Here is a 27634-nt window from a genome sequence, read left to right on the forward strand (position 1 = left end):
ACACACATCGACTTTAATGGAAACCTCGACTCCGCCGCCGTTCCGGAGCAGATCTGCAGCCGTTCAGCAGTTGGTGGAAATTGCGGGTTACAGTCCTCGCTAAAAACCACAGTAGGCTGGAAGAGATGGTCCAAAAAACCCTGGTGTGTCACAAGAACTGGGTGTAGTTTTAAGAAACAGTCTAAAGTTTTAGTCTAGTCTAGAAATTATTGCAAATGATTTCTCATCTTCTGAACTGATGCAAGACAAGAGGTTGTATTTGCAATATGTCCATCATACCCAGACCGTCTGCACACAGAGACTGTGAAAGTGTCTGTTTCCTCTGAGTACAATGATATACACTACAATAAAGCCATTCTTAACAATCACACACTCACACCAGTGCTTTGGGTTACTGACACCTATTATTGCTATTTTGTGCCTCTGTCACACACACATACACAGACATGTTAGCACCCTATCTGACTCTTTTTACTGTAAACAAATTCAATTAACAAATTTTCCCTGTTCTCATTTTTCTTTTCATAATTTTTAAAGATATGTTTTAGGTTCTGTAGAATACAATCAAAAGAGAGAGACATGAAAACACAGGCTTTAGTTGGTTTCAGACTCTTGACAAGGTATAACACTATACAAAGCCTTCAGGCCAATGTCTATCCAACTGGTGAGTAAAATACAAACTTTTGTCATCATTTGCAGATAAAGATGTCGCTTCAGCATTGAACATGTTAAAAATACTACTTGGGAATTGTCATGTAGCATAGCCAGAGCGTCAAAGATAGGCAGGCAGACTTCTACTCTTCCAAAACAGTGCAGATTTATTTGCAGGGTGCCACACATATAAATCAGAAAATTACAAAAAGAATACAAAACTTGAAACTATCAATAGAAAACTGGAGCCAAAACAACAACAATCTACATGGATAAAATGAGACAGTTTGAGCAGCAAAGCTTCTCCAATAGTCTGTCCCAAAAAGTCGATAAGGCACGTGTGTATATCAGCACTGCTCTTACCTTCTCTTTGTACAACTAAACACTCAAAACTTTCCTAAGCACGTGTTTGTATAAGCACAGCTTCCCTCTCCCAAAGCAGCAAAATGCCACTGCCTTCATAGGGCTCTCAATCAGCCCTGGACTGCACCACTATTTTCCAGCGGTAAGTCTATCAAACGCATGAAAACTAAACACTCACAGAAAACCCCCATGACTTGTAATGGAATGAAATAATAGATGATGAGTAATACCAGCAGGAGGCAGTAATGCAACGTATGGGATGCCAACTGCCGTAAAACCCAAAAGAAGAAGAAGAAAAACACACACACACACACACACACACACACACACACACACACACACACACACACACACACACACACACACACACACACACACACACCCATGACTTGGTTGTGCCACGTGATGTCAGTGATGACATTATCAATACCATAAATACACCATGCTGCTGGGCAGCTCCTCCCCAAAGATTTCTGCATAGTGGACTAAACAAAGGAACAAAGGAAAGGTGAGTATAAGGAAACAAAAGATTAACTGTTCAAATCTGCAACTTAATAAATCTTACTGAAACTAACAGTGGCTGTGTGTGAAATGTATACCATATACAAATAACTAGAGCAATGTGTAAAATAATATGGACAAATGTACACAAGCACAAGGGACAGGTGATGAGTGTATCACCAACTTTGTCACAGGAATGTCATTTCTTTTTTTAAATCAAACTTTGATGTTTCCACTAAGCCGTTTCATGAAAATACTTTGCTGTAATAGATCCAGTACTTGACACGGCAATGCTTGAACTTTGCTGTGAAGCAGATTTGATACTCTAAGCTCAATTTTATTTTCTGTTCATTGTGGAGGAATAGATGTGCTAAGAGTTAGCAGCAGGTTCTACCCGTGACATTTCAGCTGTGACTATCAGTGTTCATCAAAATGCAGCCGTGACATTTTGCGTGTTGTTTTGACTGGAGGCAACTGTGTTACCAAGCACAATAGTCTGTCACTGAGATGAAGTAGATAGAGAAGGAGAAGCCGAAAGGAGAAACCGAAAGGAGAAAGAGCAACTGCAGGAGGAAATTTAAGGGGGTGGAGATAAAGGAAAAGAGAAGGGGGCAGGGGAAAGTAAAAGATGAGGGATGAAAGAAATGGGGTAGGTGGTGTGCCTATTGTAGGTGGGTCAGCTGCATGGCTTTAGAGCAAGGAAAGGTCACTTTTAAAAAAAGCCAAAAAAAGCAATATTTTGTCTCAGGGTGCTTTTAAAATTGGGCTATCCATTCATTATTTAGGTAAGAGCTAAAACTTTAAAACTCTGATCCAGTCTTCCGTCTCAATGAATATTTAACCCCACATTTGGCCCTGGACTAGAGGGCAGGGAAAATGAATAAACCTGATTCAAAAGGTTATAGGATCAAACTGCCAAGTCACAATGATGGTAAGAAATGGAGCTCAGCGTAAATTCTTTCAGGAAGACTTCTAAAACATAATCACTTTTCTCTCTCCTCTAAACGGAACAGCTGTAGAGGTGTTCACTTTTATCTTAACCAATCAGAAGCGGGCATGAAAATCACGAGCCAATCACCGCATGACATCCCTGTTTTAAACCTGTCTTTCTCTGCTGCTCAGTTGTCATTTCAGGCTAAGAGCACAACCCTCCTCCTCCCCTTGCTCCTCCGGTCTTCATCACGCACGGCTCCTGGGTCCTCCTCCGGCAGGCCACTACCGACGGCTCTTCGGTTTTGGTCTTCAGGCTCCTCACGCCACTATCAGTGTCTAGACTCCATCGGGGGATTATCTTTTGGCTTTCTACCCTTTTAAAATTTATATTTTTTTCATAATGATGGAGTCTAATCTCCAAAGACTGTACATTTCAATTCATGCATATGTACAATAAATCTTTGCATATCTGCAACGAAGTCTCTCCTGATTGGAATAGAGTTTTAGGCGAATAATTATTGTATGTATTTGTGTATAATAAGCACTTAGGACCCTCCTCTCCCCCCATTATTCGTCTTCTCTTCTCTATTCCTCACCTCTCTCTCTGAGGAGAGTCAGATTGTTGCAGAACCAACATTCCAGCATACATGATGAGGAAGACTTTGAATTTCGTGGGCCACACAAAGGGAATAGGATGCTGTTGTGATAGCATACAGAATTTGGGCCATGATTAGTAAATCCGTCCCTTGAGGCCACATGAAGGGTGAGAGAAGGGAGGATGGGAGGAAAAAGCAAAGTATGAAGAATGATGTTTTCCTAGTTCAACTCTGTTGGATACAAATCACGTTCATATGCAACTTATCTGCATAAGTAGCCTAATTTAAAATTTACTTAGTATTTAGATTTTAGTTACCAGTTACTTTTTAAATTAAGATTTAGTTATGAAGTAGTTAAAATTAGTTCCAGCCTGACTAACGACAACAATAAAGTAGGCATACTGCTTACATATTGATACATCAATAATAATGACCCAATAATATAACAATATAAAACTCACTCTGCATTATGAGTACTGTCACTGCCGAAAACTGGCAGACAATTTAACCTGTACTGCTGCACTCACATAACACACTCTACCTGCTGCAACATAAATCAAACGCACCCTTTGATCTCAAAGCGGGGTATTTAAAGTGTCATCACCTCACCCCCTTGATTTGCTCTGCTAGGCTGCTGTAACACACCTGAAGCTGAAAACACCTGCCGCTGATGGAGCTAACATGCTAACATGATAATGTCTGCTGTAATCAATGCTGCTGCTGACATTTAGATAGGCCTACTTGTTTGTGCATCAACTCTTGTCATTTTAATCCTGAAATTGAGTTTTTCTTTACTGCCTGCTCTGGACCACCTAACTACTTTTTTCACCTCTCAAAGGTAAGAACCAGCACATTGTTTATTTGCATTATTATTATTTTTTTGCAATATTGGCCATGTGAGAGACTCAACATGGTCTCGTCACAAACAATATAAGTAATCACAATTACACTTTGTATTCAGTGAAGCAAAAGTGAGATGTTTTAACTCAAAGCTTTACTTCTTCCAAAATCACATGTGAACAGTTGAACTGCAGTTTATGCTGGTGATACGTTCATCTCCAGCCTTAAGCTTATATGCATTTTGCCCTGATATGCATGGAGAACTCCTGAGATAGACACAGATCCGTTCATAAAATTTGTTACAGGTAAAACACAAACTCAATGGATGGTAGGAAATCTGGAAATCTTCTTAGCGATCCATAAGCTGAGAAAAAAGTCTGTCATTATTTATCCTTTTCCAATAAAGTCAAACCTGAAAATATTTTTTTTCACAATATGGGAACCCATCGTCTATCTATCTGGCATTAACTGCTAGGTCATATCCAGCGAACAACAACACAGGCATACTGCACAGGCATCAAGACACAGACACCCCTGCTACAAGTGGACGTTGTAATGAATAAATATGAGGCAATTGCAGCAATAATCTACTTCATAATTAATTATACATGATGATGAGACTCACTTTATAAGTAACGAGATGTAACCCAAAGCCTGTCTTTTAACCTAACTCTAACCTTAAGTGCTAACCCTGACCTAACTTAACATTTTAACCCAAACCTAACCTTAACCCTTCATAGCGCTGGCGCTTCTGGTGCAGTATGTCAGTTTTGTGCGGTGTCTCGTTCGCTGGGCACTGCTTAAGCCCTGCTGCTGTGTATCAGGTAGAGTTCTGGGTTCAGATTTATACATAGATACTATATTTCTTGCAATGATTGGGAGTGTTTTGTTGGGCCACACAGTGGAGTGATGAGGCCTATGTCACATTTCTAAGTTTCCTGTGAAAAGTAAACTCCAACCCTACAACCTAATAAAGAATCCATGGAGCAGATTGTTGTTGTTAATACACCTAAAGAGACCTTGCAGTGCTCTGCTTCAGCCTGGAAATACATTAACTTGAGGAGTCAACTACAGGCATCTCTCTCTCCCACACTAATCTTTCCTCTCTTTTAGAAAGCTCTTCTGGCATTGAGACAGACGTGGAGGGAAATGTGGGGAGACAGCAGGGACAGACTAGTTAGCTGGGTTTGGAGAGACTGTTTCAAATGTCAAACAGATCACTTTATGAGCAAATGGTTGAAAAGAACAGACTTTAAAAACCTTGAGTTGTGAAAAAAAAACTTTCCCAATAACAGATGTACAAAATGGTCGTTGATGATGACTTCTGTTGAGTAACAGATGCAGCATTAAATAACTGTCTGTGGGTGTGAGTCAGAACTGGAGATTTGTGTTTAATCTGGATTAATGATGACGAAGAACCCCCATTGGCCCGCAGTTTATGATTTAATGAAAGCAGGGAAGAGGTAGACCCCCTGGGGTGATGTGCGTGTATGTTATTTGTGTGTGTGTGCAGGAATGAAAAAAAGTAGGAGAGTAAGAAATTAATAGAGCGAGGGGTGGAGGACAGAGGGAGTGTATATGTGTGTGTATAACCTATCCATTGGTGTTTAAAAAAGTGTGAGTGCAAACAGTCACTTCATGAAAACAACACCCTGCAGAGATAAGACCGGCTGAGTACAAGGCTCAATTATTTAATGTTTGAGGGTTTAAGAGAATTGGATGGCCTTCATGAAAATGTATGCTTTTTTGTTGTTGAGGGGGAGGCAAAGTTTAAAGGAACACGCCGACTTATTGGGACTTTAGCTTATTCACCGTATCCCCCAGAGTTAGATAAGTCCATACATACCCTTCTCATCTCCATGCGTGTCGTAACTCTGTCTGACGCCCCCACCACTAGCCTCACTTAGCACAGATCCTGGAGGTAACCGGCTCCAACTAGCCTACTGCTCCCAATAAGTGACAAAATAACGCCAACATGTTCCTATTTACATGTTGTGATTTGTATAGTCACAGCGTGTACAAATAACAAGGTCACATGAGACACAGCCATCTTCTAACCGTATATAAACTGGGAACTATATTCTCAGAAGGCGAAGCACTGCTACTTCTGCTACTTGGGCAGAGTGATTTGCACGCAGCACACGAGAAGCCCCGTGGTGAGGAGCAGAGAGTAACAACGGTGCTTTTCAGGTGTTGCTCTAATCACTCCGCCCAAGTAGCAGTGCTTCGCCTTCTGAGAATATAGTTCCCAGTTTGTATACGGTTAGAAGATGGCTGTGTCTCATGTGACCTTATTATTTGTACACGCTGTGACTATACAAATCACAACATGTAAATAGGAAAATGTTGGTATTATTTTGTCACTTATTCGGAGCAGTAGGCTAGATGGAGTCGGTTACCTCCAGGATCTGTGCTAAGCGAGGCTAGTGGTGGGGGCGTCAGACAGAGTTACGACACGCACGGAGATGAGAAGGGTATGTATGGACTTATCTAACTCTGGGGGTGAATAAGCTAAAGTCCCAATACGTCGCCATGTTCCTTTAAACGATGGCCGCTGAGCCATTAGCAGAGGTCACCTCTGATCTGAGTGTATGTTGGTCATGTTGGTGGTGGCAGAGTCTTCCCCTCTGACTGGGCCGGCAGCCATCACTGGCAGCAGGAAACCCAGCTCCTGTTTAATGATGACGAACGATCTGACACTGTTGAAGAGGAGAATAAAAACTCCACGCTATGCGGCTCTGCAGGCACTTGGATCTGAAGCTGCTGCAATGAGATGATCTCCCAAATTATCGCAGAGAAGCGGTGAATGGAAACATCACTTAATAATGTGTTGTGTTGTTGTCAGTGTGGGAGGCAGCAGGCTTCATGCTACTTGTGTTGACAGAAATGGAATAAACAGAAAAAAATTAGTCACTGTCTTGTCCCACATTGTCACTGCCGCTAATGTGAAGTTAGATGGTAGCTGTGTTTATCTGTATAGAGCAGCAACTAAAGATTATTAATTCATCCGATAATTATTTCCTGGATTGATCGGAAAGTCCTAATCATAAATCCCAAGTTAATTTATTCAAATTACTTGTCTTGTCCAACCAACAAACCAAAACCCAAATATTTAATTTACATAGCAAATCCTGAAATATTATTAACAGTTAATCTACTTATAATTTTAGCTCTATAAACTTCATCCAAGAAAATAAACAATTGCTTTATTACTGAATTTATTGGGCAAAGATCCATCGCTGATTATTCTGAGTTTTCTGAGGGTTCTCTGGCTTCCTCCTATAGTCCAAAGAGACATGCAGGTTAGGTTAATTGCCGACTCTAGATTGCCCGTAGGTGTGAATGTGAGTGTGAGTGGTTGTTTGTCTCTGTGTGTCAGCCCTGTGCTGGTGACCTCTCTCGCCCCAGTATCAGCCCGGAGCACCACCCGCTAAGGTTACAGTTTAACCTGGCAGAGTAAAAACTCAGAACGAGTGATGCACTGAATTATATTACAGCTCATGTTTTTTTAGGTGGATATTAAAGTGGAACAAATTAGACTGAAGAAGCTGTCCCTGTTTTTAGTTTTTGCTATTACTCACAACCTGAAACTAGCTTTTTAATGTGCAAACATTACGGCTGCAACTGATGATTATTTTTCTCTTGTTTATTTTGTCAGTTATTTTTAAAATAGTGAAGATGCATGTTAAAATTTCCCATAGAAGGGGATGTCGTTAGATTCAATGTATTCAATGACATAAAACAGAGAAAAGATAAACTATAACCAGTGATTGTCTTATTATATGACTTTAATGATTATTGATCATCAAAATTGTTGTCAATTTACCTTTTTTTCCACTAAACAATTAATGGACTAAGTGTTTCAGCTCTAGAATAAACCCCAACCGTGAACCATCGCTGTGTCTGATTTTACCCCCCAAGAACATTACATGGGCAGGACACAGCAGGAGTCAGAGAGCCGAAAGCCCTGAAACAACAGCACCGACAGCACTTCTGCCAGTCTGTGGTAGAGTCAGACCAATGTCAGACTGCATTCGTACAAATATACACTGAATTCCTCTGATTCACAAAAGGCTGGCAGGCAGGAAGGAGATCAAAGCGTGGAAACATTCCTGTGTATTAGGTTCACCTGTCAGAGCACCTCAAGACATCAATCACAGCTTCAGAGGAGTGTGGTCTGCAGGGAGCTTCATGTTGCAGTCTGACCAAAAACAAAATTGGTGCTGTTTTGTGTCAGGTTGATATTTAGCACTGCTGGGATGCATTTTTAAACACAAGTTCTATGTTCAGAAAGTTTTCCCACTCATGAAGAACATTTTTTTAACTGTTTTGGTGCATTTCACCATATGAAGTGAAGGTCAATGGGTGCATTTTGCTCTCAAATGGCAGTCCAACCAGACATACTGTAGATCTACTGTACTACTACTCACATTACTGCCTTTGTAATGTTTGTTCAAATTGGCAAGAACGATGCCTGTGCACATAAGAATATCAATTAGGGCTGCACAATAATTTAATATTATCGTATAATGTCTTTCAATAGAAACGTATAGTTTTTTTTTTCTAATAAAAATGTCAGAAAATAGTAAAAAATACCTTTCCTGCAGCTAAAGGTGATCTATTCATATTGCTTGTTTTATTTGAACAACAGTCCAAAACCCGTTTACAGTCATACTATAAGGCAAAAACAAGCATCGAATTCTCACATTTGAGAAGCTGAAACCAGTAATTCTTTGCTTGAGAAATTACTAAAATGATAAATAAATCATCAAAAACGTTGCTGATTAATGTTTTAGCAATCAACTAATTGACTTATCTGTTGCAGGATGTAATGCATATGGGACACAGTTCATTGCATTGAACATTATTTTATTGTTTTGTTTGTTTTTATTCAGCATTTTTGCATAGATTTGCCATACATTGATATCAGAATAATAGTGTTTCTTAAGTGATATTGATTTCCGTCTTCCCAGCTCTACCCTTGATATATTTTACTACTATAAGTCGACTTACCATATTACATAGCACATAAATGTGCACACTACGTATGCGGTATGTCCTGCTTAAAATCAGTGTTGACACTAATAAAGTAACAAAAAAGTGTTGTTAGTGTTGAGACTAGTCTGTATGCAGCTATTGTTTCAAGCATTTATTTTTTAACCGCATGCATTTATCATGCATATACACCCCAATATCTTACATTCCTACATGTTAATTTTACGGGTGTACACATCAAACATGTTTGACTGTACATGCAAAAATGACTAGGAGCATATCATGCGATGAACCTTTTTAAAGTGTTATTAATGCATTTCTGGGCCCCTTTCCCCTCGATACAAGCTTGAGTTAATAATGTTTAATGCAATCGTTTCACGTCTGTGAAGTTCCACTTTCGTGCATTAGCAGAACAAGAGAGTGTGAGACTTATCTTGAACGATAAGCATTGCACTGCAAAGAGGCCAGATGTTAAATCCCAAATAATTCACCCTAGATTTAACTCTTGCATTTATCTCTCTGCCAAATCTGTTTCTGCTTTGTGGCTTTAAGATGTAGTCTTTCATTTCCAAAAGTGAGGGTGTTTATGTGCTACTACAAATGACCTATGGTTGTGCTAGCTTTAGCATGTTTGAGTGTGTATGCGAAGGGGTCTCATGTTTCTTGTGGGAACTCCTTGCAAAAAGCCGCACTGAGTGACGATTCTGAACTTTAGTTGCTGACGATTATAAAAAGTGAAATATGAGCGCATTCCTGAGGGCCAAGGTAGAGCTGTGTGGCTACACAGCTGAGGGCTTATTGAAAGGTGAGCGCTTAGCAGAAAATTAGCCTACAGTGAGATCCAAAGGTGCCACAGAAACATACATGCACACACATAAATGCATACACTGTATTACCCATTCACCTCCCCCCACTAATGAAGATCTCTTTTTTATATGATCATCTCACGGGCCCCATCGTTACATTCATGCAATAAGTCACAGTTGAGTGCTGAATCGTAACACACTCTTATCTTTGTGTTCAGTCCTTGTTTGAATCTGAGCTCTGCAGACTCTCTGACTTGTAAAATTGTACGACTGTGCTGCACTCAGGCATTGTGCCCCAGATTTGGGGTGGGAGTGTTGTGAGGCTGTGAGAGAGCGACAGCTGACTAGCTGGGACCAGAGAGGAGGGAGGGAGGGAGGAAAGAGGGAAAGGGGGGAGGTGGTGTTGGTCAGACGGCAGTCAGCATCAACTACTGGGATCCTAGGGGAAACTGAGCCAGAAGAGAAGGGACTACAGTTGCAGCTGTTGTTACACACACACACACACACACACACACACACACACACACACACACACACACACACACACACACACACACACACACACACACTAATCTTCACTGACCCGTGTCAGTGTTATGTAAAGTTATAAAGTGTTCCTGTGAGATGGGGTTAAAGCTGAGAGAATATTGATCTGAACACATTTGGCAGCAGATAAAAGTAACAGATAGTAGAAGAAGTATTGTACTGTGGCGTAAATGTCAGGTTTCACTTTATACTGTTTTAGAATGACCCATTACCTTAAGAGGCAAGTTATGGCTTTTCATTCTTGTATTTGAGCTGCAACTAACGATTATTAACAATATTGACATATAACATATACCATGCTGATTGTTGTTTCAATTTTCTGACCAACAGTCAAAGCCCAGTTATACTCTGTTATCAGTTTAAAATGATATAAAACATAAAAGCAGAGTATCCTTACAATAGAAAAGCAGTAACCAATGCATATCTGGCATTTTTGCTGGAAATTACTTAACCAATTAAGTTATTATACAAATAGTTGTTTAGTTTTCTGTCGATCAATTAATACTGTAGATACATTGTTTCTGCTCTAAAAGTGCCACAGCTTATCATGTGAGGGAGTTATTTCTACACTGTAGAGCAGATATCTTTTATAACAGCCCAGGACCTAAGCAGTAGGTATTACTTGCTTTTCTTGGATGAAGTGCTCGGGGACAGAACGATGAACTGACTGATGTGGTTTGATGTGTATCTCATAAAAAGCATCTTGGGGATGAGTGTCCTGAAGAACCTGTGATGAACTGCAGAGCTGCAGAGTTCACATTGCTTTTGTTTATTTATTGAAGACCCTGATGGAGTTGTTGTACAGATTTAGAATCAATTTAGTGCACAGTTGATGCACAGGCAGTGAGTGACTTCCTGGCTTTGGCCTCAATGAACCTGTTAGTCATGCAGCAGCACTTTACTATAGTGAGGATGAAGAGCACGGCAGAAACAAATCGGGCTGAAAGCAAAAGCTGGTTGCTAGAGTCTTATATTTTCCTTTATTTTGTATGCCAGGTTATGAATATACAGTATAAGAGCACATTTGGCTTTTCTTTTCTTTTTTTTTGAAGTGGTGATAATGTGTTTTGAATTTGAAAATATCTCAACTACTTTGCAAACTTCATCTGCTAAAGGAGATTGCGTGAAGAATCAAAAGCTCCAGTTTCCCATTTCACGATATGCCTAGATATCAAGAAAATATTCTAATTAATATTGTGATATTATTTTTGACCCTTTTTGCCCAAACATATATATCAGGATGCCGTTTGTCTGCTTTCTGGAAAGTTTCAGCTCCACACTAATACAACTAACAGCAATAACAGATGCACCATCTGACACAAAGAGTGACATTTCTTGAAAACAGATTTAATTTACAAAGAGTCAGTGACAGTTTTACAGTGCACATGACACATGCTCACTACTGAAGGTTCGCAGAACCCTGATGAAAAATATCAACAGTGCTGAAAATGACACTTAGACAACTGTAAATAGGAAGACATAAATGTTACACTTACATAAACATACTGTTTGATATGACATCTCAGACTGTGCCTCATAGCACAAACTTCTCAGCAGAAACAGTCTGGGTGTGTTGGACCCTCTGAAGTATGTATTGACCTGAATACTGAGACAACACCATATGGATCGACTGGTCAAGACACTCAAAAGACCTAAGGCCTAATCCCTTCTGGCTAAATTGATTGGTCTAGGATCCCATTTAAAACTGAGTGATATTAACACTTTTACATAATAATAATGAGTTAGAAAATTAGATTGTCCTTGCATAACAGTGGTCCTCTATAAAAACAATGTACTTTGAGTTGGAGCGGGCAGTGTCATCTATAATCCTGAGGGAATCATGATATTTATGTGAATTTGTGAAGGAAATTTGTGTAGTTTTTTTCTAACTGTTATAATGCTGCTTGAAATGAAAAACACTGAAACGGTTTCTTATGATACAAGAGAATAGATACTGTAAGATTAACTCATCAGTTTGTGGTTTAAATACTTGTGTGGTCTTGTTGTTTATTGTAATGTTACAGTGACATATTTATCTGTGCAGAATAATGAAATACATGTGATGGGATATTACAGTAAAGTTCCTTTATTGGTGATGTTTGGTTGATGATAAATATGTACAATGTTCTGTACATTGATACTGTCTGATAGAGATTACGGGTCTGTACCTCCACTTTCAACTGTCTTATCACTGTTACAGCCCTGTGATGTATTCACCTGTGTTTACACAGTATGTAACAGTTTCGTCATAATTCAGTTCATCCTCAAAGCTTTGGGATTAAACAAGCCTGTTTTGCATCTTCTTTGAGGCTGTGGTGAACGAGCTTTACATAACGACCAGGTACCAGATGGCAGTCCAGTACTTGGGGTTGGCGTTGCCATCTTTACCCCCTCCTCTCTGAGGACTGACAATTGACTCAACATGTGCCATGTCTACATGGCAGAGAACAAAAACAAGCATTTCTAACGGCAAGCACAACATTGCTGATTACGATGGACAAATCTCAAAGTTTAATGTGCAATCTCTGAAGAAGTCATGCACTGTATTGCTGTTGCGTCTTTCTAGGCAAAATGAGATGAGGCAGGACTTCTCTATTTTTTTTCTGTATTGAAAACCATTTCAATGCGGCAGTGTCTCATAGTTTACTCCTGTGTAACATTCATTCCCTGAGCTAGGTGAATGAGACGGACGGGGTCAGTTAAACCTGAGTCCAGGGCTTCAAGGCCTGTTGGAAACAAAAGTGAGCTCATGACTATTTAGTGGCAGTGCGTTCAGTAACAGCTGTTTGCAGCATCACTAATAAAAATGGTAACCATGCAATCCAACAGTTGGTGTTTCTATTCATAGATGCAACGAAGTGAGATATATGAGAGTCCTGTAGCATAGCAGTGAAAACGTCTGTGGCTATTTCATGAAGATCTGTAAAGTAATGATGGTGACATTCTGAGAAAGATGTCCATTTTAATGTACCGTCTTTTAAGACATCCAGAGAACCAAACATGCACACATTTTAATAATACAAAACTTGCAGCATAAATCCTCAAAACATGTTTCTCTCTGTCTCAGACACTCTCCAGGACAAACACACACACACACACACACACACACACACACACACACACACACACACACACACACACACACACACACACAGCAAACAAGGTTTAGGTTTTTAGGATTGTCAGACAAAATGTTGCCCTGATAATCTTGTTGTGGGCGTGAAGCTCATTGGGTCATTTTTGGAAGATAACTGTCTCCAAGCTTCTCATTCAATCATTCATTCATTCCCCCTCCAGCACAGCCAAACCCCCCCAGCACCTGTCACTCACTCAGTTTGGCATCACTGGCAGTCTGTTGGCCCGAGACTCACTGTCAGACCCACACAGCTGTGTTGTAGTCAAACAAGGGCTGCATTTTCTCAAGACCAGTCTCTGGCTGTCTCCTGTCTAAATAAATCCCAGCAAATGGCTGCTGGTGGAGCTGGGGGAAGTGGTGTTGGTGGTTCCTCTCTGCTTCAGCTAAATGAGGACATGGCCTGCCTTTGCCCTGCTGTCCATTTGCCCAGAAGGGCAGGTAGAAGCTGCCTTTTGAACTTTTAGGTGCCACTTTCTTTGGCCTTTTGAAGAGGTCGCTCTCTTGCAGCTCCGGAGCCATCCAGCCAGGCCTCTCCTTGAGCAGCTTGTCCCTGTCGGGCCGGACGCTGCGCAGGAACTTCTTGAAGATGTTTGTGGTTAACGAGAATTTCCTACAGATCTCCTGCGAGCGGCTGAGGCGGAGTGGGTGAGCTGGGGTGTCTGGCCTGTCCACCTCTCCGTCTGCTATCCTCTCCTCTCTTCTCTTCCTCCTCTCCTCTTCTTCCCATTCTTCCCTCTCCACTTCGGGAAGGTCTAGCCAGTTGCCCACGAGATCGGCGAAGACGTTGTCGCCCAGCACTAAGGGCTGACGGTTGCGGCTGCGGCTCATGAGCGAAGAAGTCCAGTCGCTGGCATCGTCTGTGCTGTCCTGGGAGTAGTCGCTGTCCAACGAAGGGCCTTCTCTGGAGAGGCTGTACAGGATTCCAGGAAGGTCCACCGCCTGAGCACAACCGGGAGCCTGTGGCTGAGGGTAGGGCTCCGGTGGAGGGTTTCCCACCATTGGTCCATAGAAATCCACCTGTGGGGCGGAGTATCCTGACCACCTTTTGGGTATAGACTCAAGGTCAGTCACGCTTTGTGCGCTTCTTTCACTTCCCTCGCTTTCACTCTCAAGGCTGGATGCCGAGGAAGATGATGTTCCCAGGCTGCTTCTGTTTCGAGAGAGGCTCTTGTCATCACGGCTGAAGGTGTTTCTGCTCTCCTGAGACGGCCTCGGACTTGGCATCGAACTCGGGCTGGCCTCCTCGAGCATGTTTTGGCTAAAGCAGGACCCGCGACCCTTGCCTGAGGTTGAAGCCGCTGTAGCTAATGCTTCAGGAGGATCTGGTGGCGCTGGATGTGGGAGTCCTCGGTTAATATGCCGACCAGAAATGTCGAGGTTTTCTAGTGCTGTCTGAACCTGAAGGAGCTTGAGTTCCTGAAGGGCTCCCATCATTGAATTCATCTGAGCGTGGAGGCCATCTCCGGCTTCTTTCATACACAGCTGCAGGGAGACAGAGAGACAAAGGGATAAATAGATGATGATGACAGACAAAAATCCAAAATGTCCAGTTCGGTTTAACTGTTAAAGACCTTGTAGAGGTCATCAACTCAATCATTTGACTCCTTTATCTCTTGCAGGGCCCTTCTCATCAACCATCAAAGACTGATTTCCTCACTGCCCCCCTTCTTGTTAATCATTTATCTCAGCACCAGCACAAATCCAATTACACACCATCAACTAGCAGCATCAAAGGCATTAAATACATGTATTCAGGAATAAAGTCACACCACCAACAGTCCTGCTTTTTGTCTCTGTGTTGGTTAGACTCTTCTCTTGTGTGTTATGGGTCATGTGACCTAGTTTTAGGTGACAGGCCCCATATGGCCTGCATACAAGACATGATCCAACCAATGACAGCTGTAAAACAGACTAGTCTTCTGCTTTTTTTTATCTGTTTTTCATTTTGCATTCATCCATTTACTTTAATCCATATTTGTTCCCTCCTCCGAGCTCTTTGTCTTCACTCTTACTTCCCTCTCTGCAGCAGTAATCATACACTCTGCTTTTATCCTCCTACTTTTCCTCCTCCTCTCTCTTTTTACTCTCATCTGTTTAAGAGCCTGTGTCATGTGATCTGGACCAACCGCCTTGCCCTGAAGGCAGACAGAAAGCCCAGAAGCAGCATCTTGACCTGTGTCTTAACTTGTAGACTTGAATCATTTGACCCAGACCTTTGAATCATTCTCTTGATATAACAGGTTCTTCTTCATATAAGAACATTCTCACATTGGAGTAAGGTAAACCTGCAGGGAGGCCTCCTTTAAAAAAACAAAACACCTTACATCTGTGGGAAGACAACTGAAAGCGTGCGAGGAATTTTGATAAATGTGCTGAAGTCTGTGGGAAAATGTTGTTTCGAAGCTTCTAAAGCACACCTACAAAAGACGACGCTGATCAACACTTCTTTTTCCTATAAACCAAGCTGTCTGTCAGCATCTGTCGGTTAAATCGCAACAACACAGATAACTGTCAATTACACATACATGCAGTTTATTGCACGTAAAACAGGCCTCAATCATGTATGTCAATCATTTATGTCAGTAGTTTAAAATAGAATATCTGAAAATGATAAACAAGAATGTGCAGGACTTTATATATATAAATAATAAATCTTTAGAAATCAAACCCACACCTTACCTTCTATAAACTGTCACAAAGCAGGGGGTAAAGATATCCCAGTCTGTCTCTCTGTTGTTGTTAGTCTGCACCTCTGCCAGCCTGTCACCCTCTCTCACCTTTCAAACAGATCAGTCTGAAGGCCCCTATATGTATCTCTCTCCAATCGGGGGACACCGCTGGGCGTGACAACCAATCAGCACTGGCCGTCTAGACTGTAATCCCCAAATGGAGTGTGTGTATGTGTGTGTGTGTAGAGGGTGGGAGGGGGGGCAGACTGACAATGAGAGGAGTGAGAGGGATGGTGAGAGTCAGCCGGATGAGTAGGGCTGGAAAGAGGGGAGGGTGAGACAGAGGGGGAGGAGCGTTGTGTGTGAGATGGGGAAGGATCCCTCGCCATATGTTAAGATGTCGAAGAGAAAACTGTTGATGGATTTAATTATGGATGACACCATAAGAACACATGAGGGGGTTATAGATGGGAGAATGGTGGGGAGGGTTGGTTGTAGGTGTAACATCACCCGGCTGTGATACTTAATCTTGAGGGAGCAGTGATTGCATTGATCCCCTGGGTGGGAAAAGAAGCTGCGTAAGACAACTGGCAGTACGGCATCATAAACAAAGCAACCTTTAAGCACCGTGAGAGGAGGGACTGTTGCAGAATGTGGGGTTTTCTGGGAAAACAGACAAATGATCTACATTTAGATTTAAAAAACCCCATTGTAGCCATGAAAAAAACAATATACCAAATACCAATATATAATATAATAATATAATAATATACCAATATACAAATATACCAAAACTCCAATACATTACAATACAATACATATCTACCTCAGGATTGTTTGCCCCAATGGCTTTTCTTAGGCTCTGGGATGGTAATGTCAGTTTGTCGGTCCACCACTTTGGTCCAGACTGAAATATCTTAACAACTATTGTATGGATTGCCATGAAATGCCACAGAGATATTCATGTTCCCCTGAGGATGAAGCTTACTGACTTTGGTGATACCCTGGTTTTTGTTTTAGCACATGGCACATGACATTTGTGGTTTCAAGTGAAAAGTCTCAACTATGAAATTTGGTACATACGTTTATATCCCCTAGGAAATAAATGGTTATCGCTTACATTTTCATCTAGCGCCATCATCAGGTTAAATGTTTAACTTGTTCAGTACATGCTTTATGACCAAATAGCCTGCAAAACTAACAACATTCTCATCAGCTGTACGTTGTGTTTAATGCTAATTAGTAAATGTTAGCATGCTAACATGCTAAACTGAGATGGTGAACATGGTACATTATACCTGCTAAAAATCAGCATGTTAGCATTGTCATTTGGAGCATGTTAACATGCTGATGTTAGCATTAAGCTCAAAGACTGTAGACTTGAGTTTAAAATAAATGATTTGACTTTGCAAAACGTTTTAGAACAGTGAAACTTTCTTATATAATTTAATGATTAATAAAAGGAATCATGTGACTATTCTGCCACTTATTTTCTCCATTATCATGTAATCTATTAAAGATAATTATCTAAAACCAAAGATATTTTATTTACAATTACATTAAGAAGCTGGTATCAGAGATGGTTTGGCATTCATTCTTAATAAATTACTTAATTGATCATCATAATTGTTGATTCATTTTCTGTAAATTGATTCAGCACTATATACTAACATGTCTGTGCCTTGGCACTTATCTGACCCTACACCATTAATATTAAATCCAGTCTGCACATTTCTAACATATGGCTGAATAGGTGCACGGGGGCGTGAATAGCCTCTAAGATCAGATAATAAGCCTATCAATGCACATGCTGGGAACAAAAGCCTCTGAGCTTCCCGTTGGCTCGCTAAATTAGGCAGCGAAGGTACGTGTAATTAGCACAATCAGGTTGTCTCTTTTCTCTGTGTCTTCCACATATGGCTGACTTCATTAGCTGTAATTGGCTGTGTCCTGGGAGAGGCTGGAAGAGATCACATAGTCACGGTTTACTTTCCTCAACATCAAAGGTCAACAAGTCTGCAAACAAGATGACGCGCAGTTATGTATTGTCGTTACATCTTCAGAGGCAGATATGTGGCTTCAGTAAAGTTTATGCAGGGATCAGCTGAGGGATTACCGCACTCTGAGCTGCTGGTGAAATCTGGACCACTTAAATGTATTAAATCTCTTTTTGAAATATTATCTGCTAAGCATACCGTTCTCAAGCAGTCTTAAAGGGCTGCACCTGTTTGCACACGCTTACCAAAAACACTCTAATTTGTCACTCACATGCAACTTTTCCATTATCCCCAAGACGCAGGCATTTCCCCATGTTATTTAAAACACACTGAGTTGTTTACTGGCATTTCTATTCTAAGGCTACATTAATAATTCATATTGTGCCCTGCGGAACAAACAGAAGAACAGTAGTAAACTAAACCCCATTATTTTACCATGCCAACTAACTTCAGGCGCTCCACCGCTGCCATTTCAAGGCTGAACTTTGTGGCACAAATATGTCAGCCTTGTCAACCTTCATTGTGCCGTCTGCTCAGGATGCTAAAAGTGACTATAATCCTGCGGCGGTTTCTAGTTTAAACAACAATGTTGTTCATCCTGAGATGTTTCACTTTAACAATGTGTGAATCAGCTCAGGGCATCATTAGGACAAAGACACAGATGATGCAGACCTGACAGGACCTACACAAGCACCTCAAGGTATTACCCAGAAAAAAATAGAGATGAGAAAAAAAAACTGTCTAATCTTATTTATTAAGAGAACTGTGATGAAATTGGGGCTGCAGGGAATTTTGGTAATGCCCAAAAACACTGGCATCATTAACTCAGTCTTGTTAAGTTTAGTCAAATCTTCTTTTTGAACGCATGCCTCCAAACTATTTCAGCCATTTAATCCATCAAGCGTGTATTTTTATAAAAAATATCATTTTAAAACTGCAAGCCGAGTTTAAATCTGCTAAATGAATGAAAGAAAGACAAACGGGCAGTCCAGATTCTCCCCTTTCATCCCCCCACTACTTCTTCTTTGGCTGCAGTGATGCCAGCCAACCATATATAATTGCCAATTAAAGGCTGAAGGCTTCAAACTTTAAGAACAATGGCTGGCAGTCTTGCATTAATGTTAAATGGATGCTTATTAAAAGGTTCTGGCCGTTTTAATTTAAAACAATTGATTGGTGATTCTTTATTTTATATTCTCACGTCAAGGCCCATCTACTGTGAAGATGCATCCAGAAACCATTGAATATGCAAGTGATTTAAATACCACAAAGTATAACTATATCAATGCTCTCCCTCTACTGTCTGTTGAGGTCGAGTTCTCTGCCTTAATTACAGCCTTGATATAACCTTCTTCAGTTATGAAGGCAAAAAATAAATTCACTATGCAAACACACTGAGCTGACATATCCACACATGCCCAAACATGCCTCGCTTGAATGAAGTCAGTGTCTTTTTATAAGGCATGCATGCATGTTTTGGGTTTTATGTTGTGTTCACTGATAGACATTTACTGGATTGCTAGGTGAGAAATAAACACACAAATGTGAACTCAAAAACAAACCAGCGTTCTCTTCTGGCTGTGAAATACAGGCTATTCACGGTTGTTGATTATTTGTTGTTGGCTGGAGGAAACAGTGAGGCCAAGGTTATCAGACCCAAAAGGTTTTCCTGTTCAGAAGGAGCTGGCCAGCAGCAGCAGCTAGTGCACTCCACCCTCCCTCTACCTCCACCCCTAATTAAAAATGAATGGTGGGCTGTGTGGGTCAAGGACAGGAATGGGTTCTCTGTCCGGGGGATACAGAGAGGGTCTCTGTGACTGAGCTGCTGGACACGCCACAGACTGCTGTGGACAGCCCCGAGGTTGCGATCAAGAGTGCAATAAAAGCTGTGGAGCATTCACTGAAATAAATAAATCACTGTGCACACAGCAATGAATGCCTCTTTGACAAAAAGGCTACATGGTGACTCTGTTTGCTCCGAATGTCATGAAGGTCATGTTCAGGAGAGAAAGAAGTGTGAATAATGTTCAACAAAAGAGTATGGGACACAAATACCTCTTGTATGATGTCATGACAAAGTGGTCGCTAAGTGTAGACATCCACATTTTTAACCCAAATTTTATAATTGTAACTTTCAATATGTTGATATGCTACTATTGCATGTCTCACTATATAATTAGTCCTCACATAAGGCAGGACTTTAAAGGGTTGGTTCGCCTGAACTACACCAACAGCAGTATCTTGCCTGGCAGATATTTTTGGTTTTATTTGTGCAGATTTTGAAATATTTGTCTCTTATATTTCTGCCTCAACCCTAGTACAGTTAAGGTAAATGGAACTTCTATTGTGGTGCTCCCAGCACCAAAAAATCAATTAAAAAAATCAACAGGAACTTTTATTTTGTCATGATTACTCTGGATAATCAGAGACTGTCCTCCCAAGAAAAATGACTGCACCTGTTAATGCAATGTCTATGTGCAACTTACAAAGCCCCTTTAGTGGCTGTGTGCGTTTCTGTATGGCAACAAAATGTCAGACACTGAAGGCTGTTCCCATCCTGTTTCATGGAGTCAGTCAAGTGTCAGCAGGAGTTTATTTTAACCATGACCATGATCTGTTTTTTTAAATCCCAAACCTCAATCTGTCCCTTCTGTTGGCCGAGTAGTTATTTTAACCAAAACCATGTTTTCCTAACCTTAACTTAAGTATTTCTTATGCCTACACATTCAGTACCATTCTAAACATACTGGTAGTGTGTTGATTCATTATCAATGCCTAAATCTAACTAAACCCTAAGGGTCAGGCTTAAAAAAGTGAAGTCATTTTTGGAACAGTCTCGGAAGGCACTGGCAAACAATATTCCATCCTGCCGAAAGAGGCATCAATTCCCCCAATGCTTATATAGGTAATTTTTAAAAGCAAGGGTTAGATAATCTATAGAATGCAATGTGAACACTTTTCATTGGAACTACTTTGTACCAAAAAAAATTAAAAATTGTTACTGTGAAAACTTCTGACAGTGGGTTCTGTGGGTTAACCTGAGCAAGAAACACTGTTTCTGGAAAAAGATGATCGTCATGTATTTTTAAAATGTAACTTCGACTTCAATGCCGTGAGCACAACACAGGACTTAAAACAGATTGTATTTAAACCAAATTTATCACTGCTTCTCTGCCCCGGTACCCAGCAAAGACTCCCTAACGGCCTTTTCAGAGATGGGAGGTGGTTTAATAGCTTGTTTCCTGCTAGAGCTCATTTACACCATCACTTAAACGATGCTGCTGTGGGAGACACAGGGTGATTAGGATCCGTATCATCATTTTTGGCAGATGATATTTGGAGAAAATCTGGGACCCAATCTGTTGTCTTCCTGGCTGAAAGTCTACAGTGCAAGCAATGATCATTAGACAGATCTTTGATAGCACAGCAGTTGACGTCAGCACCTCGCGTGTGGGCAGTGAAAGTGCACGGCCACTTCTCCAGCCCACAATTGTAACATCAAGTGTGACATTAATATTGCAGAGACTCCAGAACCTGCCCCCTCTTAGTCTAATATCAAAAGCTTTCATGATAGGTGGATTGAGCGTTGTGGAGCATAATTAGCATTTAAAAGCTCATTGATTTCAGTGATTTATTGGGATTAAATGGGCCTCCATAGGCTTTAATGCATTATATTATGAAATGCATAGTAATGTGTTATGTATATAGTGTACATGCCAGTACAGTTCAGTGTGTTATACAGAGCATTTTGGAATTTGAAGTTTCTTATAAATGCAGTGGCAGTAAATGGGCCTCTTTTTAAAAGGCTTTTCATATTTTTATATAAACATTAGATCAAATGACTATGTGTAATGTATTTATGAACCCACGGAGAGTTTTATCACCCAAATCTGCAGTTTTCCTTAGCTCTACAGAGCATCTTTTAGATCATTGTTTTGGTTTTATGGCCTGCAATGATACTGTTTTGATTCACTCATCACTGTTTTCATTGAATTTCTTTTTCAGTCAGGCAGCTGATTTTAGGAAAAAAGCTCTATTAAACCCACTATCCACTACCTGCCCTGCACCAAACAGCAGGCAAACAAAGTTAGCGACTAGCTGGTAAACATAGTGGAGCATTTAGCAGCTGAAGAGCCAGATGTTTTTCTCAGGAGTCGGTGGAGACCAAAGACAGAGCTAAAAGGAGAATGGATATTTGTCAGGTGTCCAAAACACGACTCCAAATAAATGCTAATGTTATTTTCTGTCAGCTGGATGTGTAAATAGGCGTCTGTATGAAAACATGTTCACCACAACAACTTCATACTGTGATAATTTATCAATGTTTACAGTTTGTTCCGCTGCCCCCAAGTGGCCCAAAAAATCAGTTATTGCTGCTTTAATATCTTCTACAACACATCTTCCATTTTAGAAGCAGAACAATTCCAAAAATCCAATTTCTCCTGGCCACAGACAAAGCAATAACGTCAGGCAAAATGTAATTTGAAGGCCCCAAAGACACAACAACATGAGGCAGAGCTATATTGACCTAGACCTCAGTCACAGCAACACCCATGAGAAATAATCCACATATTTTTCTTCAAATGAAAGTAAACAGAGGAGAGGAGATACACAACTCTCAGACTTAATCTCAGACCAGCGGGGTCATGTGTGGTTACAGCAGCAGCGTAATTAACCACTCAACTGTGTCTTAAAACAGTAAATCTTAAACATCTTTGTTGGTGATTTCCATTCTGTGAACCGCAGGTTATGTGTGCACGGTCTCATAATGATAAACAGGCTTTGTAAAAAGGTTAGCGGTTCCATCTCAAACACAATGATCACCCATGCAAAACCCTGCAGCTGCCTCCAAGAGCTAGGCCAATTTTAGCCGAGGGGAAGGAAGGGCAGGTTGGAGATCGGGAGGCACCAAACAAACAAGCTTAAAGTTCAACCACTACACTTCTTTGTGTTGGGTGCCTTTTTCTGATCCCACACCCTAAAGGTAACAAAGAATGTTCAACTTTAAGGCACACAAGCTATTCAGACTACACTATTTTTTTTCTCAGATTTCATGACCTCATTCTTGCTGACTTAGGTGTTGAATTCCAAGCTGACAGTCATGTTTCGAAATGTGCCTCAGGTGGGAAAGAGATAAAAGAGTATGATGCATATGAAATCAGCTTCAGCAGTGATGACACCAACATGTTTGACTTTAGTGTCTGAAGTGCAGGTGTGAACCCTACATTTAGACAAGATGACTCAAAGTCATGTCAGCTTTGTGTCTTCGACTCTGAGCAGGCAGGAAGGGCTTATGTTTTTTTTTCATGACTCTTTGTCTGTTGTGTGGATAATGAGTCATGCATGGACTTAAAAATATTTCTTTGTTGCCATTATATCTTCAGGATTTCTATGGAGCCTTGCAGTGCTTTTTATAGGAACAAATGGGAGCTAACAGCCTGTTCACAAGCTCTATTTTCAGTTGGTAGAAAGGAAGAAAATGATGATACCCTACTGACTTAAAAACTAATCTGTCAGCTTTGAGTTTTAGTATCACTGGTGTGTTGGATGTGGTCAGCAGTTAGGAGAAATAGCTTGTCAGGTCAGGGGTCAAATGTTCCAGCGCGACCCGACACTACCCCACACAGACGACTCCCCCGACCCCTGACACAGTGTTCACACTTTCGTATGACACTCTTCTTCTTTTAGAGCTGATGGTGCATTGGGTTTCAGGGTGTCTACTGTGAATCACTGGTTTCAGAGTTGTAATTTACGTGACTTGTACGCAGAATTTGAATGCTATGCTCACATTCTATGACACTGCGAACTAAACTACATAGATTTTCCTTCCTATTACGCTGAACAACAAGTCTGCATTATTGCCAAGTTATTGTGGCATGGGTAATGTAGTGCAGTCAAATTAATCTACAATCAAGCTGCATTATCCTGATTTATCTTTGACAAATTTAACTGAGACTTGATAATAAGTGGGATGGAGTACACAACTCAAGCAAGTTTTAACAGTCTGCTTACAGATTTTCATACAATACAGAAATGAATGGAAACCAATGACTTCCTGAAACTGAAAAATGTCTTTAACACCGCAGCATGGTTTGCAAAATGTTTATCTGTGATTAAAGTATGGGATTTGTAGTATATGGACTCAAACATGCAAAACAACTTGGATGGTCCTTTAAAACCTACACTACAGTCTTTATTGAAAAAATCGACTTTGCAGCAGGTGAAAGACGGTTGTTAAATGTTTGTGATCTCTGCGTTGCAGATGGAGTTGGTTTACTACTCTCCAGTGGGCACTGGATAAAAATCCGTCACAGTGGAAAGAAAAGTGACAACCTTGGCATCGACACCCCTCGCTTTTCTAAACGACAGATTGCATCCCACATGGTCCTTTGCAGGGGGAGACTGCCTTGGCTTTTCAACCGGCATCTGTTCTCTATTCTCCTGTTTGATCCCCGGCATAGCGCGACACTTTTTCTATTATGTTACCAAACTCTGATATGGCAGCTATAACACAACATGTCCTCCTGGCATCAACGTCTACATCCCAACAACCTCAAGTGCCACTTCACAGACGTGTGGCTAATTTGGAGAAGCCAATTCACAGAAGTCAAAGAGCAGATCATGTTGCAAAACACGCAGCCATGCGAGGCTTTTCTGTGGGCCAGTGGCTGGATTGAAAAAAAAAGTCTGCTTTGAAGATGATTCCAAATGAAATCTGTGCCAGTTAAGGTTCCTTTGAAAATGGGTCTACAGTGTGTCACTGCCAAGTGATTTGAGTGTGAGGGTGCAGCTTACAGATTTTGATCTCAAGGACAGGGGTAAGAGACAACACTCTAAATTTGCCACCATCAAACAAAGTTGTTTATTAGAGAGAAGATGTGAACATATTAAATAAGGGAGACTGACAGATTGATTTAGGGCATAATAATGTGATGAATGCCAATTTCACTCACTCCACTGTAAAAGCAAGACCTTGCAGCAGTTGGTTATAGGGCTGCAACTAACGATTATTTTCTTTATCGCTTAATCTGTTTTTTTAAACTGTTTTCTTGATAAATCAATTTTGTTTTGTGAGTAATTTTTTCCATAGCTCAAGGTAAGGCCTTAACATGTTTTGTTTGTTTTGTTCAATCAACAGTTCAAAACCCAAAGATATTCAGTTTACAATGATATTACACAGATAAAAGCAGGAAATCTTAAAATTTAGGGAGCCAGAACAACGACTCTTGGCATTTCTGCTTCAAAAGTGAATCAAACGATTATTCGACTATGAAAATAGTTGCTGAATAATTTTCTGTCAATCGTGATCGTTTTAGCTCCAGTTTATTGCAACACATGATTTAAATTTACTACGAATCTTACTACTTTTTTATTTTTATGAACCAAGAGCAGTCCTTCTCTTTGAGAGAAAAGGAGAAACGGTCTTGAGCTCATTAAGCTTAAAACATCTGTCCCAGATGCGTGGACAGAGAGGAGGAGGATATGTACTCATGCATCTGGTGTGCTCAAGCTTACACAGATTAATGCGATTTAAAAAATACACATACACCCCAAACTGAACTAAAAAAACTAGAATATGAGGGAGATATGTCAGGCCGTGTAATAGGCTATGCAAAGAATCACCACAGCTGTTATTTTGAATATTTGTTTTGTGAGAAAATAATTGATATTGGTGCGCACATAAGCATGTCGATTTGTTCATTAACACTGTTATATGTTTAATAAGCACATTAATAAAGTAGAACTGCATAATTTAGAGATGATTGCAATAGTAGAAGTACAGTAGATACAACATAACATACCAGTTCTTGCTTCAGTCGCCTCAGACACGCATCCATGTTTTTGCATTCTGGTTTAGAGAGCTGTTGTTCCATTTTTTTTTTTAAATACAAGAATTTCAGATGAAAAGCTTCGCCAGTCGCCGCTCGAGCATGACTATGAGAGCTTTCTGCTGGGGAAGAAAATTCAAACAACGATCTCTCGGAGAGCAGAAAACAACTTGCGATTGGAGATGCGCAAATCCTGCTGAGGAATGCGCGCACGGCTTGCAATGACGCGAATCCTGTAATGAAAAAAACTCCTGATGACGAAAATGCGTTTACTCCAAAAAATGATAATGAAGTCCTTCTTGTGGCTGCATCAAGAGACTCAGTCCGTGCGTGTGTGTCTCAGCAGCCGCTGCTTGGATACTGTCAGTCTGCTGTGTGTGTGTGTGTGTGTGTGTGTGTGTGTGTGTGTGTGTGTGTGTGTGTGGCTCAGCCCGTTTTTTCCCCTCTGCTATTTTCCCATTCAAGAGGAGCGCCTACGTTGCCCATTCAATTTCCTCCAATGAATAAACCTCTCGACAGACTCATTCAAACTAGGATCAGACGGGGATCCGTTATTTATCATGGACGAGTAGATTTCACAGAGATATGAAGAGAGAGAGACGAAAACATCTGGAAATATTTGAATCAAGGTTGAACTATTTAATAGTTGGGGCTAGTGAAAGAGCATGCGTAAATATCTCCATCCCACAACACTGACAGACCCTAGAACAGATTCTGCAGCTACTGCTGCAGCTCATTAGACTGAAGGAGGAAGTTTGAGGAGGATGTAGCGAAAAGAAACCATATGTGTCATGAAACGAGCCATAGGGACAGTTTCCTGGCCACCTTCACTGCGGTCAGAGAGGAAACACCTGAGCCACAGGCTTTTGTTGCGTGACCCGGATATAAGGCTTTATTAGCAGGGGAAGGAAGAGTTGCATATACAAGAAACCCAATCTGGAAGTTGTTTACCACTCCCTCCCTCACTATATAGATTTGACATTTCTGAAAGGTAGCACATTCAATATATGTGTATGCATCTGCATCTCCTTCAATCTAAAGATGTCAAGGAAACTATATGAGGTCTGTTTTACCATGAAATGATTGTGTTGCTAAAAAAAAAAAAAGGAATGAAGGACATGGTGGAATGGTTTTAATTAGTGTGAATTTTATTGAAAAGAGATGTGGAATATTTAAAGTTTTTTTGAAAAGCTAACCCTAAACTAAATTATTGGCTTTAAAAGTTCAATAGTGCCAAAAGATGTAGAACATTGTACGGTTTGAATTTATTTTCTTGCTGAAATATGAGCATATGTATATGTATATGTATGTGAGCATATGTCAGTAAAAGTCATAGTATAGTATGTCCAAAAAGTCATAGTATAGTATGTCCAAAAAAGTGATAAAAAAGTCATACTATAGTATGTCTTAAAAAAGTCATAAAAAGTCATAGTATAGTATGTCCAAAAAAGTTAATATAGTATTTTGAAGGAAGTCATAGTATAGTATATTGAAAAAAGTGATAAAAAAGTCATGGTACAGTATGTTGAAAAAAGTTATAGTTTAGTTTGACTTCTTCGATATACTATAATATGACTTTTTTCATAGTATAGCATATTGATAAAGTCATAGTATAGTATGTCAAAAAAGTCATTAAAAGTCATAGTATAATATGTTGAAAAAGTCATGAAAAAGCCATCATATAGTATTTCAAAAACATCATGAATACTCGCAAACATGCTTCTGTTTTCCAAACATTCTCTTAACAACTCGTGCTATCTGACCTGAGACAC

General features: G+C 40.4%; 1 protein-coding gene and 1 long non-coding RNA gene across 3 annotated transcripts; one reads left to right on the top strand and one right to left on the bottom strand.

The window, feature by feature from the left end:
- Window positions 1-3738: 3738 nt before the first annotated feature.
- LOC118495294 lies at window positions 3739-24718 on the top strand. Its single transcript, XR_004897649.1, has 2 exons — window positions 3739-3882; window positions 24296-24718. It is a non-coding gene; the product is annotated as an uncharacterized LOC118495294 (long non-coding RNA).
- On the bottom strand, window positions 11558-26452 carry inka2 (inka box actin regulator 2). 2 transcript variants are annotated; one of them, XM_031302081.2, is made up of 2 exons: window positions 25836-26452; window positions 11558-14849 (listed from the first exon to the last, which is right to left on the bottom strand). In XM_031302081.2, exons 1-2 carry the CDS (start codon window positions 25905-25907, stop codon window positions 13605-13607), a joined length of 1317 nt encoding a protein of 438 aa, XP_031157941.1. In that variant the 5' UTR covers window positions 25908-26452; the 3' UTR covers window positions 11558-13604. The 2 variants fall into 2 exon arrangements, with proteins under 2 accessions (XP_031157941.1, XP_035858220.1); XM_036002327.1 differs by lacking the exon at window positions 25836-26452 and adding an exon at window positions 16047-16245.
- Between the last annotated feature and the right edge of the window lie 1182 nt (window positions 26453-27634).

Source organism: Sander lucioperca, chromosome 6 (genome assembly GCF_008315115.2).
Source record: "Sander lucioperca isolate FBNREF2018 chromosome 6, SLUC_FBN_1.2, whole genome shotgun sequence".
Taxonomy (NCBI): domain Eukaryota; kingdom Metazoa; phylum Chordata; class Actinopteri; order Perciformes; family Percidae; genus Sander; species Sander lucioperca.

What these genes read in the sequence shown, in the direction of transcription:
- inka2 (XM_031302081.2), bottom strand. Translation starts at nt 25,907, where the DNA reads ATGGAACAACAGCTCTCTAAACCAGAATGCAAAAACATGGATGCGTGT. An exon ending in GGCGACTGAAGCAAGAACTG is followed by an intron (nt 14,850 to 25,835) that starts GTATGTTATGTT and finishes GTCTCCCTGCAG; the next exon opens with CTGTGTATGAAAGAAGCCGG.